Consider the following 12,496-nt stretch of genomic DNA (forward strand, 5'->3'; position numbering starts at 1 on the left):
CTTTATGCAATATTTCCCGATGTGGCTTAAACCGTGACCCGTCAAAAGCGCGTTCCACAAAAGCACGGTCGACGAAATCGCGTATGTGACGTCATCACAACGCGATGAAAAAGATCGAAAAATTGAAATAAAAATTAAATTACACCAAGCCGATTCACATAAAGGTAAGGGTTAGGTTAAGGGTTAGGGTTAGGGTTAGAGCGTTAGCGTTACGTTTAGCGTTAGGTTAAGGGTTAGCGTTAGGTTTTTCGTTATGTTAAGGGTTACGTTTAGGGTTAGGTTTAGGGTTAGGTTAAGGGTTAGGTTTAGGGTTAGGTTTAGGGTTAGGTTTGGGGGGGTTAGGGGAAGGTTTTAGCTTTATTTTTACATTTTTCGATCTTTTTCGTCGCGCTGTGATGACGTCACAGACGCGCTTTCGTCGACCGCGATTTTGTCGTCCGCGGTTTTGTGGTACAACCGGCTTAAACACATGAATGTGAACTTGAAAATTTATGAAAAAGAAAAAAACTGAAATATCACATTGGCATAAATATTCAGACCTTTTGCAACAACACTTGAAATTTAGCTCAGGTGCCTCCCATTTCTCTTGATCATTGCTGCTATGTTTCTACACCTTGATTGGAGTCAACCTGTGGTAAATTAAATTGATTGGACATGATTTGAAAAGGCACACACCTTCCTATAGAAGGCCTCACAGCTGACAATGCATACTGTAGCAGAGCAAAAGCCATGAGGTCAAAGCTTGTCATGTCATATCTCAAAAAACTTGAGGCTCTAATTCACAGGTGTCAAACTCACAGCATCACGTTGCTGTCATGTGACGTATTACAACTTTTTTTTTCCTTTCACAGAGCTGGGGTGGCTGTGGCCTGCACGTGACACATCTGACCTGTGGTCCGGCAGTTTGACACCTCTGCTCTAATTGCTGCCAAAGGTGCTTTAACGAAGTACTGAGTGAAGGGTTTGAAGCCAATGTGATATTTCAGTTCTTTTCTTTTTAATGTTTACAGACATTTCTAAAATTCCATTTTCACTTTGTCATTATGAGGTACTGAGTGGAGATAAATGAGGAAAAAAATGAATTTCAAGAACTGTAGAATCAGGCTTTAGCATAACAAAGTTGAAGCAAAGGGGGTTTGAATACTTTCTGAATGCACCGTATCTATGTTCATAAGGGAAAGGCTAGCTTATGCATTTAATGTTTCAATAGATATGAATGGAAAAAGAGAGCATATTGGAATTATTATATTTACATATAATCTAGTACAATTACATCTCAGTGTGCAGCAAAAGCAAGATAAGTTCAAACTGGCAAGCAATAGAAATGTTTTAAAAACGTGGGAGTTGCATTTACCTTGTACTAAGACTGGCAACTTTTGTCCCTGGAGGGGACTCCAATCCTTCTCCTGGCTTTGAGGATTTTTCTCTGTTCATTTGCTGCAGTATTGAGTTCAGTTCACTAATAACATTTGCCTTTGGGCCTGAGAGAGCTGGGCTTTTAATTTCTGTGACATCACCCCAGAGCTTAGAGGTCCTTTGCTGTACAACTGTAGCCATACTGGGCTGTGCGCTGATTGGAGGAGGAGGCGGGGCTGGAGGAGGAATAACAAAACTATCCACAGTTTCTTCAATAAGCGTGTCTTTATAAAGTGCATTGCTTTTGTGGATTATGGGCTTCATTTTTGGCTTAGGAGGTACTGGGGGTTTGTCCACCAGAAATGTTTGCCCATCTGCATAGACTGTACAAGTATCCAAGTTCTCACCACCTTCAGAGGACAAGGTAGAGATGCTGGACACAGTTGAGATAGTGCTGGTTGTCTCTAGTTGATGGTCACTACTACTTCGACTGTCCACCTCTTCAATCCCAGAGTCAGGGACATTATCAAAGTTTTCAGGGGGTGGCAAAAATGAGGGAGGCAAACAGTTTGAAAGACCCCCCGATTTCTTACCGTCTAATGAATCTGAGGGCTGGAGAGGGTTAAATGAAGCAAGCGGAGTTCCGTTTTTTCTCTGTTTGACCAAGTCTGTTAAGGCCGAGATAGAGGCTGGGACTGAGTTGTCATCAGGAATATCAAAACTGTTAGCAAACTCTAAAGGAGGGGGTAATGGCTCAGTAAAGATAAAGTCTTCATCAAGATCAACTGAAGCTAAAGGGGGAGGAGGAATACGGAATGGCAAAATGATCGGATCATCGATGGAGCTAACAGCTACAATTGTTTTGCAGGCCGGGGATGGTGGCGGAAGCAGGCCGGGGTCATCCAATCCACTTTCTTCTGCTTCTGTCTCTTCCTGCATCTCTGACGGAGGCTTTTCAACGTTCACCTCCACCTCGGCACTTTTCTCTTCTTTTTCAGGGTTATCGCTGGCTTGTGCTATGTCCACCGTATGAACCATGAGCAGACCGGCTGACTTTTGTTGCGAGGTATCCACAATATTGATTAGCATGTTCTTTTTCTCCTCAGACCTTCTTTCTTTTGCTGCATCCGTCTCATATTTATTCTCCGTCTCCTGGCGCCTTAGCAGGCCACGTGTATTTTGCCTAGCAATGGTAGCTGTTGCTGGGAATGGAGCTTCAGTGTTGGGCTTCATCTTTGTATCGATGTAAAGAGGTTTGTTAAGATCTGCTTTGCTGGAGTCTCCTTTCCCTGGAATCGGCTGGCTTTGCTCTTTCATGGCTCTGTCCCTGGCACAGAGGGCAAGGGCTAAAGGGGAATTGGGGTCCAGTATTTTCCCTGTCAGGGGATGAACATAATTATCTAAACCAGCATTTGAGGTTGTCAATGCACTGTTTTCAGAACTCGTTGTGGTTTGGACTGAAGAGTTTGGTGTCCTTGTGTCGTTTTGGTTATTTGATTCGCTGCCATTGAAAATATTTTCAGTCTCTCTAGGTGCTGGGATAGGAGATGGCGACACAAGCTGCCGGAAGCCCTCTTCGTTGCCAAAGAGCCCCTCATCGCTAAACTTAGACTGTCTCATACGTGGAGTTGGAGGGGTTAATCCAACATCCTCATCTCCCAAATCGGTGGAAAGGAAAGCTGGAGAATTGCGCCTGGCTTCTAATCTTTTCTCCCGATCCCTCACTGCTCCAGCAATGGCAGCTGCAAAGGGGCTACTGACCGTCAAGTTGTCTTCGGGTCGCAGCTGTCCTGGTTGCTCTGAAGCCTGGGGGTCGATTTCCATGCTGCTTCCTTGACTGCTTTTCCCACTGCTGCTGGTAGATGGCTCTTTCACAATAATGGTTGGAATAGGAATGGAGCAAGTTTTTTCTGGGCTGTCCTCAACATTAGACTGTTTCACTAGCATTCCCTTCCGTCGGGCTGGTTTGGCTGGAATATACATCGCTTTGCTGGCTATTTTTCCAACTTCTGAGTAAGGATTCTCTGGCATTTGACCTCTCTTGTTTCTGAAGTTGGCCTGAGTTGCGGCATTTCTGCTGTATAAGTCCTCAGAATCTAGAGAATAACGGTCCATTTCTCTCCGGTAATATAAGCCTTTGCCTCTGATCACAGTCCCCATGTTTTCAGATCTACCTGAAATAGCTATCTTTGAACCTGGATTCTGATTAAAAGCAGGCTTAATTGTGCCATACATTCTAGATACTGGAGATTTGGGAGAATTGTAAAGAGAAGGAGAAGGAGGTGGTGGTGATGGAGGTAAAGACTGTGGTGGAGGGGGAATATCTTCTGAAGTATCTGGCATTGATAGACTTCTAGTAAATTTGAGCATGGGAGGAGCCAAAAATTGCCGCTCTTCTTCTGTTACCCCTTTAAACAAAGACATAATATTTAAATTGTCATTTCTTTTCAATCCAACATAATCATATATAAAATAAATGTAATATTATTTATACTGTTCATCATATACTTTTATAATATGTCTATTGTAGTATTTCTCTGTACTAGAACTTGATACAGGGACTTTTAATTTATCTTTTGTGTACTGAACCTTGTAAATTCCTGCAGACAGTTGTTCTTTTTCTAAAGCATGCATAAAAAGAGATCATGCAAAATTAAAAAGAAAATGAAGCACTTAAAAAAACATGTATTTATGCCCTGCAGCCATTAAGGAACAGGTTGCTCTGCATGAAAGAAAACAAAATAATTCATAATGCATGACAAAAAGCATAATTTAGAGGAACTGTGAAATGTTTATCCAAATATTATAAGGACCGATGCATTAAGGCTGCTAAATGATGAATGAGATTCTTAATTTCATGCTGGAAACTTAGAAGTTAACTATTAATCAGAAAACGAAGTTGCATAGGATTGCATAACATTTTTCAGCAAAACACCAAAAACTAGTTCTTTCATTGTATTAACTAAAGTTCTAATCATCACAATCCATTATGATATTTAAAAAAAAATATTAGTTCCAGCTAATATTCAGTCAGGGTTAAAGACAAACATAATAATAAATTGATATTCTCATGTAACTGATGTGCATATAATATCTTACCTATTGATTTTTGTCTTCTTACTGTACCTCGTGGCACACCCAGAAATGGGCCTTGAGGACTTCCGGGTACTGTTGGTGGCATCACAGCAATCCCTTGTCTTTCATACATAGACTAGAAAAAATGTTAAAAAGTTTAAAATACAATATTTAGAGTTGTGCTTTGATATTTAGCATTTATTTTACACGAAACAATCTATATTTCTTCTGTGTTTTGCTTTGTTGAGTCCATCATCTCCCCATCCTGCTGACCTATTACGTGAGTGAGTAGTTGAATTTTCCCCAATGGCTAGATTGTCCTCATGCTATTCTTTAGTTGCTGAATGAGGTCACGGACAAAGTGTCAGTGAGGAAAAGTTGATCATGCAAAGCCTTGCTACTTAGGCTCCAAAAATTTCATCCTTCTGGAATGTTCTACCCTTGTATAAACCTTTATGGTGCATAGAAGGAAAAATAAACAATAATTTCTTTCAATCCATGTATGAAGAGCCAAATCACTTTTTTTTAATTCAGAAAAAAAGTGAGGAACAAATTCCCTCCAATTCTTCTTTCATAGTGAAACACACTGTGCAAAGAGGCATAATCTTTCGATGTCTGAAGAAGGAAAAGCTACTTGAATTCACAGGTCTGCGACTAAAAAGCTGTTTGATTATTTTCATCTAATTTCCATGCATTTTGGTGTGCTGAAAATAAATAAAATATTGAAAAAACTCCTAGATGTCATGATTTGCCACAACATGCAAAGTTGTCTTCAAATTTATCATTTTTTTTAATTTTTGGTATTTTTTTATATTATGGGTTTTAAACCAAATTTAAAGTCCAAATTACTATTAATTAATTCACATAAGTGCATTTAAGATATAAAATGCCAAAAAAACCTTAAAGGGTTTGTCCGAGTTATGTAAAAAAAATATAGCACTGTAAATATGATGGTCAGCAACATATACATAAGCTAAGCAAGTTTTAAGTCTGTGCTTCTAATGGTAGAAGGGGTTAATCTTTCCTGAAGAATCCAGTGGGAAGGAGACACAGGTCAGTGCAAGGGGCGTGGCCAGCACTGTGACGTCTCGTCTACAGACACAGAGCTGCTCTCTCCTGCATGCCACATTTGTGCATGAATCATCATCAGGTTCTTGGTTCTAGGCTGTTCACACTTTTTCATCGCAATTCATGTTAGCTCGTCATTCTTCAACCATTACGTTATGGCTCTGTGGAAGTGTATTAATTCGCCAGACAGTTTCTGTTTCATCTGTGGCGAATATACAGTGTTGAAGCAACAGCAGAATATTACAGACTTTGTGAAAAAAGTATACTTTGCATACTTTGAACTAAAAATTGGAGATCAAGATAAAGTTTGGGCGCCTCATAAAGTGTGCAAACGGTGTGTTGAGGACCTCCGAAACTGGTTCAAAGGTAAGAAAAAAACTTTCTGTTATGGGATTCCTATGGTATGGCAAGAGCAAAAGAACCATAGTGATGACTTGTTCATGAGATGTGAAAGGGTTTAATTCCAAATGGAAGCATTCCATTTCATATTCCAATCTTCACTTAGCAAGTCATCCCATCCCCCATGGCACAGATATACCAGTACTGAAGTCCCCTGCTACCTTGGAAGAGATACTTAACTCCGATGAAGGTGAAGTCATACCTGAACCAGATGACGAATCAAGTTCTGACTTTGAAGATGATACAAGACCAAAATTGTTTCCCAGGAGGACATGAATGATTTGGTAAGAGACTTGAATCTTCCCAAAGATGCCACTGAGTTACTCGGATCAAGGCTGAAAAGCAGAAATTTATTGTTGTCAGGAGTGTCATCTTCATGGTTCAGACATCGTGAAAAGGAGTTTATTCCTTACTTCGTCCAGGAAGACAAGTTGGTTTATTGCATCGATGTCGAAGGTCTGATGGGTCAATTTAAAATCCAATATGATTCAGAGCAATGGCGTCTTTTTATAGATTCTTCAAAAAGAAGTCTCAAAGCAGTTTTACTCCACAACGGTTTTTACGCTTCCATACCTGTAGGTCATTCCGTAGTCTTGAAGAAAACCTACGAGAACTTGGAATTGGTTCTTCGTAAACTTAAATATGAATACCATGGTTGGCAAGTGTGTGGGGACTTGAAGGTCTTGTGCATGCTGCTCGGGCAACAAGCTGGGTATACCAAATATCCTTGTTTTCTGTGTCTATGGGACAGTCGAGACCAACAAAATCACTGGACCAAGAAGAGTTGGCAGCCGAGGGTGCTAACAGTTGGTGAAAAAAATGTCCTCGATTCCACCAAGACATTAAAGAGATGGAAAGGAGATATCAGGGAAAATGGAGCATTACAATGATGGCAGACTACTGTTGGATGCTTCAGAGAGACATTCCAGATGCTACTTACAAGCATAAATGCAGCAAGAGAAGCCTCACAAGGAAGAAGAATCGAGTTTAGTATGTATAGGTGAGCTCATTTCAGTTCAAAAAAGGATTTTCATGAAAATATTGTAATAAAACTTTAATTTTATAAGTCTATTTCCATTTATTTTGAGGTATTGCCTTATTTTACATAGTTACCTAAATTGTCAGGAAACGTGATGCCCTATGACAAAATAGAGGTCATTTTCGGATTCAGTGCACCAAAAAACATAAAGATTACTTGGAATAACCAAAACAGCCCTTGAAATTTTTTTTTTGCAGACCTGTGTTATGAATGGTTTTATCTAGTAATTCCCATTTTGCAGGGGAGTGGGGAAGGAAAAAGTAATTGCTCTACTGTCAACTTAATGAGAACCTTGAATGTTTTGCCTTCTAAAAAGATGCAGAAACTAGGATAGAACACAGGAAGATCTTTATAGATGTTTAGCCTGGCTGTATGTTAACCTGGTAAGTTGTCTTGTCATCTGTGTACATGAGGTTATTGGAGTACTGAAATGTGTGAGTCATTAATTGCCATAAGAGCTTGGTGCTGCCACTTGTAGCAGGAAGACATCTAGAAGAAACTCATTCCCTATGAGAGTACAGGATGCAATCTTGTATCTCACCCCCTTAGGTGTTTATCATTCTCTCCCTTTTGCAAAGCATTTCCTATTCTATTTGGCTAGCAGAATAACAGAACAACAGAGTTGGAAGGAACCTTGGAGGTCTTCTAGTCCAACCTCCTGCTCAAGCAGGAAAGCCTTTATCATTTCAGACAAATGATTGTCCACTCTCTTCTTAAAAACTTCCAGCGTTGCAGCGCCTGCAACCTCTGGAGGCAACTCATTCCACTGATTAAATTATTTTCCATCCCCCCAAATTTAATATCATCTGAAGATTAGGATGGATTCCAGTCTAATTAGACTAGATTCAGAAACAGGATGTTAATGCTTTTTTGTTTTCTACTATGTCAGAAACGAAAGACTTCTTGCTGATTCTGAATAACTTTCTGTATTTGAATGAGAAATTTTCAGGGGAATTTAAAATGACCGTTGTCTTACCTGAACGGTCCTTCTATGGGTGCTGCGAAGGGAATCCAATCATGGGTTAACTTAGCCTTCTAGCCTTGAGACTGAGTATGTAAATTTCAAAGTCACGCCTCCTCTGACTGGACTTCCGTTTCCCTTCAGTTCTTTACGAAGTCCACCGAAGGAGCATTATGTCAATCATCAATCAAGCCGCAAGTCATCCGGTACTACATAGTCAAGTCCAGTCAGCAACAAGAAGTCAGAGAGTCACGATCAAAACGGAGCCCTGACCAGCCGACACTGCGGGCGGGTTTGGATTCCCTTCGCAGCACCCATAGAAGGACCGTTCAGGTAAGACAACGGTCATTCTCCTGTGTGCTGCTCCGGGAATCCAATCATGGGATATGCCAAAGCAATTAAGTCCCAGGGCGGGAGCTAGGCTGGTCAGGCTCCTCCGCAGACGGAAGGACCCTTTGCAACACTCTCCGCCCAAAGGACGCTTCAGCCGAGGCAAAGACATCAATCTTGTAGTGGCGAATAAAAGGTGAGGGGGACGCCCAGGTGGCCGCCCTGCAAATCTCTTCTACAGACGCTTGCGTTGCCCAGGCCGCTGTGGTGGCCGCACTCCTGGTGGAATGAGGAGTGATTCACCTTGGAACCGGTCTGGAGTGGGTGTCATACGCCAATGCAATGCAAGCTTTCAACCATCAGCCGATGGTGTGGGAGGACACCTTCTGTCCCATTGAAGACGGCTGGAAGGAGACGAACAGAGCTTCCGATCTTCGGAACGACGCAGTGCGCTTCACATAGCGACGAAGAGCTCTGCGAACATCCAGATGGTGCCACTGGCGTTCCTGCGGATGAGGCGGGTGAGGACAAAAGTCCGGCAGGACAAGTTCTTGAGTCCTGTGAAACAATGAGTTTATCTTTGGAAGAAAGGTCGGATCCAAACGAAGCACTACCTTGTTCGGGTGGAAGATGCAAAGATCCGCACGAACAGAAAGGGCTGCTAGCTTCGACACCCTCCTGGCCGATGTTATGGCCACCAGGAAGGCTGTCTTGAGTGTCAATAAACGGAGGCTGATGGAATGGATAGGCTCAAAGGGGGCAGCTGTTAGGGCCCTGAGAACCAAGGTCAAATCCCACATGGGATAACGGTGTACCGTCGGCGGTCGTAAGTTGGAAGCACCCTTAAGGAAGGTTCGAACTCGCGAGTGCTGAGATAAGGAGCAGCCTTGGCCACCCCCGACCACCGTCGACAAGGCTGTGACCTGACGGCGAAGCGTGTTTGGCGCCAACCCCTTGTTGAGGCCGGACTGCAAGAAATCCAGAACTTGGGGCACCGAGGCCTTGATGGGATCGACCCCGGTGCGCCGGCACCACCGACAGAAGGCCTGCCAGGTAGCCTCGTAAATACGGGTAGTCGACGGGCGACGGGCCGCTTGAATTGTAGAAATGACTTCGTCCGAATAGTGAAGGGCCGCTAGCATCTCCCGCTCACGTGCCACACGGCTAACTGCAACAGCTGAGGGCCCGGGTGCCGGAGAGCTCCTTGGTTGAGCTGAATCTGGTCGTCCGGAATCCTCCAAGGACGCGAAACGGACAGATGGACGAGGTCCGCGTACCAGGGACGTCTGGGCCACATCGGAGCGATCAGCAGTACTTCCGCCTGTTCTGCCAAGATCTTCTGAATGACCGACGGAAGGATCGGGAGAGGAGGAAAGGCATAAAGAAGGCCGGCCGGCCAACGGCTGCGTAGAGCGTCTACTCCCTCCGCCCCCGGAGTCTGGTATCGGGAGTAAAACCGGGGAAGTTGCGCGTTGTGCGGGTGAGCAAACAGATCCACCTCGGGTAGGCCGAAGCGGCAAGAGAGTTCCTGGAAGAGAATGGGGTGGAGCTGCCACTCCCCCTGATCCACAGTCGCTCTGCTCAGCCAGTCCGCCTGAGTGTTGGCTTCGCCCGAGATGTGCTCCGCCCGAATCGATGAGAGTCTGGGCTCCGCCCAATGGAACAACCTTTCCGCTTCCAGCATCAGAGCTCTGGACTGTGTTCCCCCTTGGCGGTTGATGTGGGCCTTGGAGGCCACATTGTCGGTCAAAATTAACACATGGCAATGAGATACAATGTCCCGAAACTCCAGGAGAGCTAGACGGATGGCCCGCAACTCCAGCCAATTTATGCTGTTCGCCAGCTCCTGATCTGACCAGCGACCTTGGGCCACCCTGTCCAGGGCATGGGCCCCCCATCCAAATAAACTGGCATCCGTTGTAACTTGAACGCGGTCCGGCTCCTTGAATGGACATCCCCGGAGGAGCCTGGACGACATCCACCAATGCAGGGACCGCCTGGCCTTGCCCGGGAGCTGCACCTTGATGTGGGAATGACTGGTATGCGCTCTCTGGAAGGGCAGCAGAAACCACTGGAGAGGACGCGCATGGAACCTGGCCCAGGGCACCACGCCGATGCAGGAGATCATCTTCCCTAGCAGTTTGGACAGCGACAGCAGCGGTACTCGCCGTTGAGATAGCACATGATGCGCCAGGTGGTATATGCTCTGCCTCCTTTCCGGGGACAGGAAAACCTCGCACGACATCGAGTTGATGGTGGTTCCCAGATGGAGGAGGGACGTGGTTGGACGCAGATGGCTCTTGGGCAGGTTGAGGACAAATCCATGGTTTCGCAATGAGTCCATCGTGACCTGTAGGTCTTGGAGGGCCTGATCTCGAGAGGACGACAGCACCAACACGTCGTCTAAATAACAATTGATGCGTATTGGAATTGAGCGAAGGGAGGCTGCCAATACTGCCAGAAGTTTGGTGAACGTGCGCGGGGCCGAGGAGAGGCCGAATGGCAAGGCCCGGTATTGATAATGGCGGCCGTTGAAGTGAAACCGCAGGAACGTCCGATGTGCCGGATGAATGGGCACATGGAGGTACGCTTCTTTGATGTCTATGGAAGTCATCATGTCGCCTTGGCGGATGGAAGCCAATATGCTCTTTAGAGATTGCATTTTGAATTTTTGGTATTTGATATGCTGATTGAGCTGTTTCAAATCTAGGATTGCCCTCCATCCCCCGGAGTTCTTTGGTACTAGGAACAAGATGGAATAAAACCCTAGGCCTTCCTGCCCTTTGGGAACTTGTTCTATGGCCCTGATGGTGAGAAGATGGAATATCTCGGTGTCCATAAGGCGCCGCTTTGACGGGCACCTGGGCACAGGGCACCTGATGAACCTTCTCGGGGGGATGGATAGAAATTCTAGCGTGAGACCCAAACTCACCACTTGAAGGGCCCAGGCGTCTGATGTGAGCTCCGCCCATTGGTGGGCGAAGGCCAAGAGACGTCCTCCTATGGGCCCTACCTCCTGCGAGTCAGCGGTATCTACGAAAGGATCGGTTGCCCGCTCCTCGGAAAGACCGTCTACTCTGCGCCTGACCCTGCTGGCGCCCCCTGTCTCTGGCCCCAGCTCGGTCCTGGCCACGATCCTGTGCCTGGGAGAACCCCCTGGTGTAGCCGGGGACATAGGGGGCGGAAGTAAACCCCGAGTCCCCAGACCGAAAGGGCTGCCGTCTACTATAAGGCTGTGGCCTTCTGGTCACACGGGCGCTTGTGGAGGGAAGCACCTTGCGTTTGTCCCGAGTCTCAATGAGAATGGGATCCAGCACTGAACCAAACAAAGCCCCGCCCTTAAAGGGCGTGGACGCTAGGCGCCACTTAGATTTGACATCAGCTTGCCAGTGGCGGAGCCAGAGCAAGCGGCGAGAAGCCACATTGGAAACCACGGCTCGGGATGCAAATTTTGCCGCGCTAAGGGTGGCATCTGCAGAATACTCTAGGGCCGCTATCAGCTTGGTGACATCCTGATGGAGGCGCAGTTCCTCCGGGTCCAGCCTTTCCTGTAGTTGTCTCAGCCAAACTAAGGAAGTCCTATTAAAGAAGGAAGCTGCAGTAGCTGAGCGCAAGGCCCACGCTGCTGCCTGATGAGTTTTGCGAATGACCGATTCGGCCTTGCGGTCCTCGGCCTTCAATCCTTCTGAAATTTCAGAAGGAATTAACGCCGGTGAAGCAAGAGCAGCAATGGGAGCATCCACCGTGGGAAACTGGAGGAGAGCCTCCAACTCTGGAGAAGATGTGAATAGCTTCCTATCACCAGACCCAGGGGGCTTAACTGCGGTCGGCTCATCCCACTGCTTCTGGATTAAATCAAGAAAAAGCTTGGGGGATGGAATAAAATCCTGCAGAGCCACCTGCTCAGCAAAGAGCCGCTCGGTGGCATCCAGGCCCACAGCAGCACTTTCTGCAGAAATTGCCTCCCCCATGTGGGCGGTAGTCTTGGCCTTATACAGCAGAGACTTGAAAAGAGTGTGCCTGAAGAGCCCAGGGGCAGGAGGCTGGTCCATAGGAAAGCCCTCATCACCAGAGAATTCCCTATCCTGGATTTCACCTTCCTCCACTAAGGGAGATTGTGCGCTAAACACAGAGTGTAAAGGGGAAGGAGGATCCGTTTGCAGGATGGAAGAATCCCCTTGCACTGCTTGAGGAGCCAGGCCTGAGTAGGCCAGAGTAGGCCTGGAGGCCTGGGATCTACGCGCTAATTCCGCATCCACCCCTCTGGA

At 45.9% G+C, this 12,496-nt stretch overlaps 1 protein-coding gene across 5 annotated transcripts in view; it reads right to left on the reverse strand.

Annotated features, from left to right (window-relative positions):
• SHANK2 (SH3 and multiple ankyrin repeat domains 2) overlaps positions 1-12,496 on the reverse strand; it is a 339,586-nt gene that overhangs the window by 13,066 nt on the left and 314,024 nt on the right. For all 5 annotated transcript variants that reach the window (XM_032225503.1, XM_032225519.1, XM_032225512.1 and 2 more), the window contains 2 exons: positions 4,456-4,567; positions 1,355-3,764 (listed from right to left, as the gene is read on the reverse strand). In XM_032225503.1, the coding sequence (XP_032081394.1) occupies positions 1,355-3,764; positions 4,456-4,567 (2,522 nt within the window). The remainder of the gene's footprint in view (positions 1-1,354; positions 3,765-4,455; positions 4,568-12,496) is intronic.

Source organism: Thamnophis elegans, chromosome 1 (assembly GCF_009769535.1).
Source record: "Thamnophis elegans isolate rThaEle1 chromosome 1, rThaEle1.pri, whole genome shotgun sequence".
In the NCBI taxonomy this organism is placed as follows: domain Eukaryota; kingdom Metazoa; phylum Chordata; class Lepidosauria; order Squamata; family Colubridae; genus Thamnophis; species Thamnophis elegans.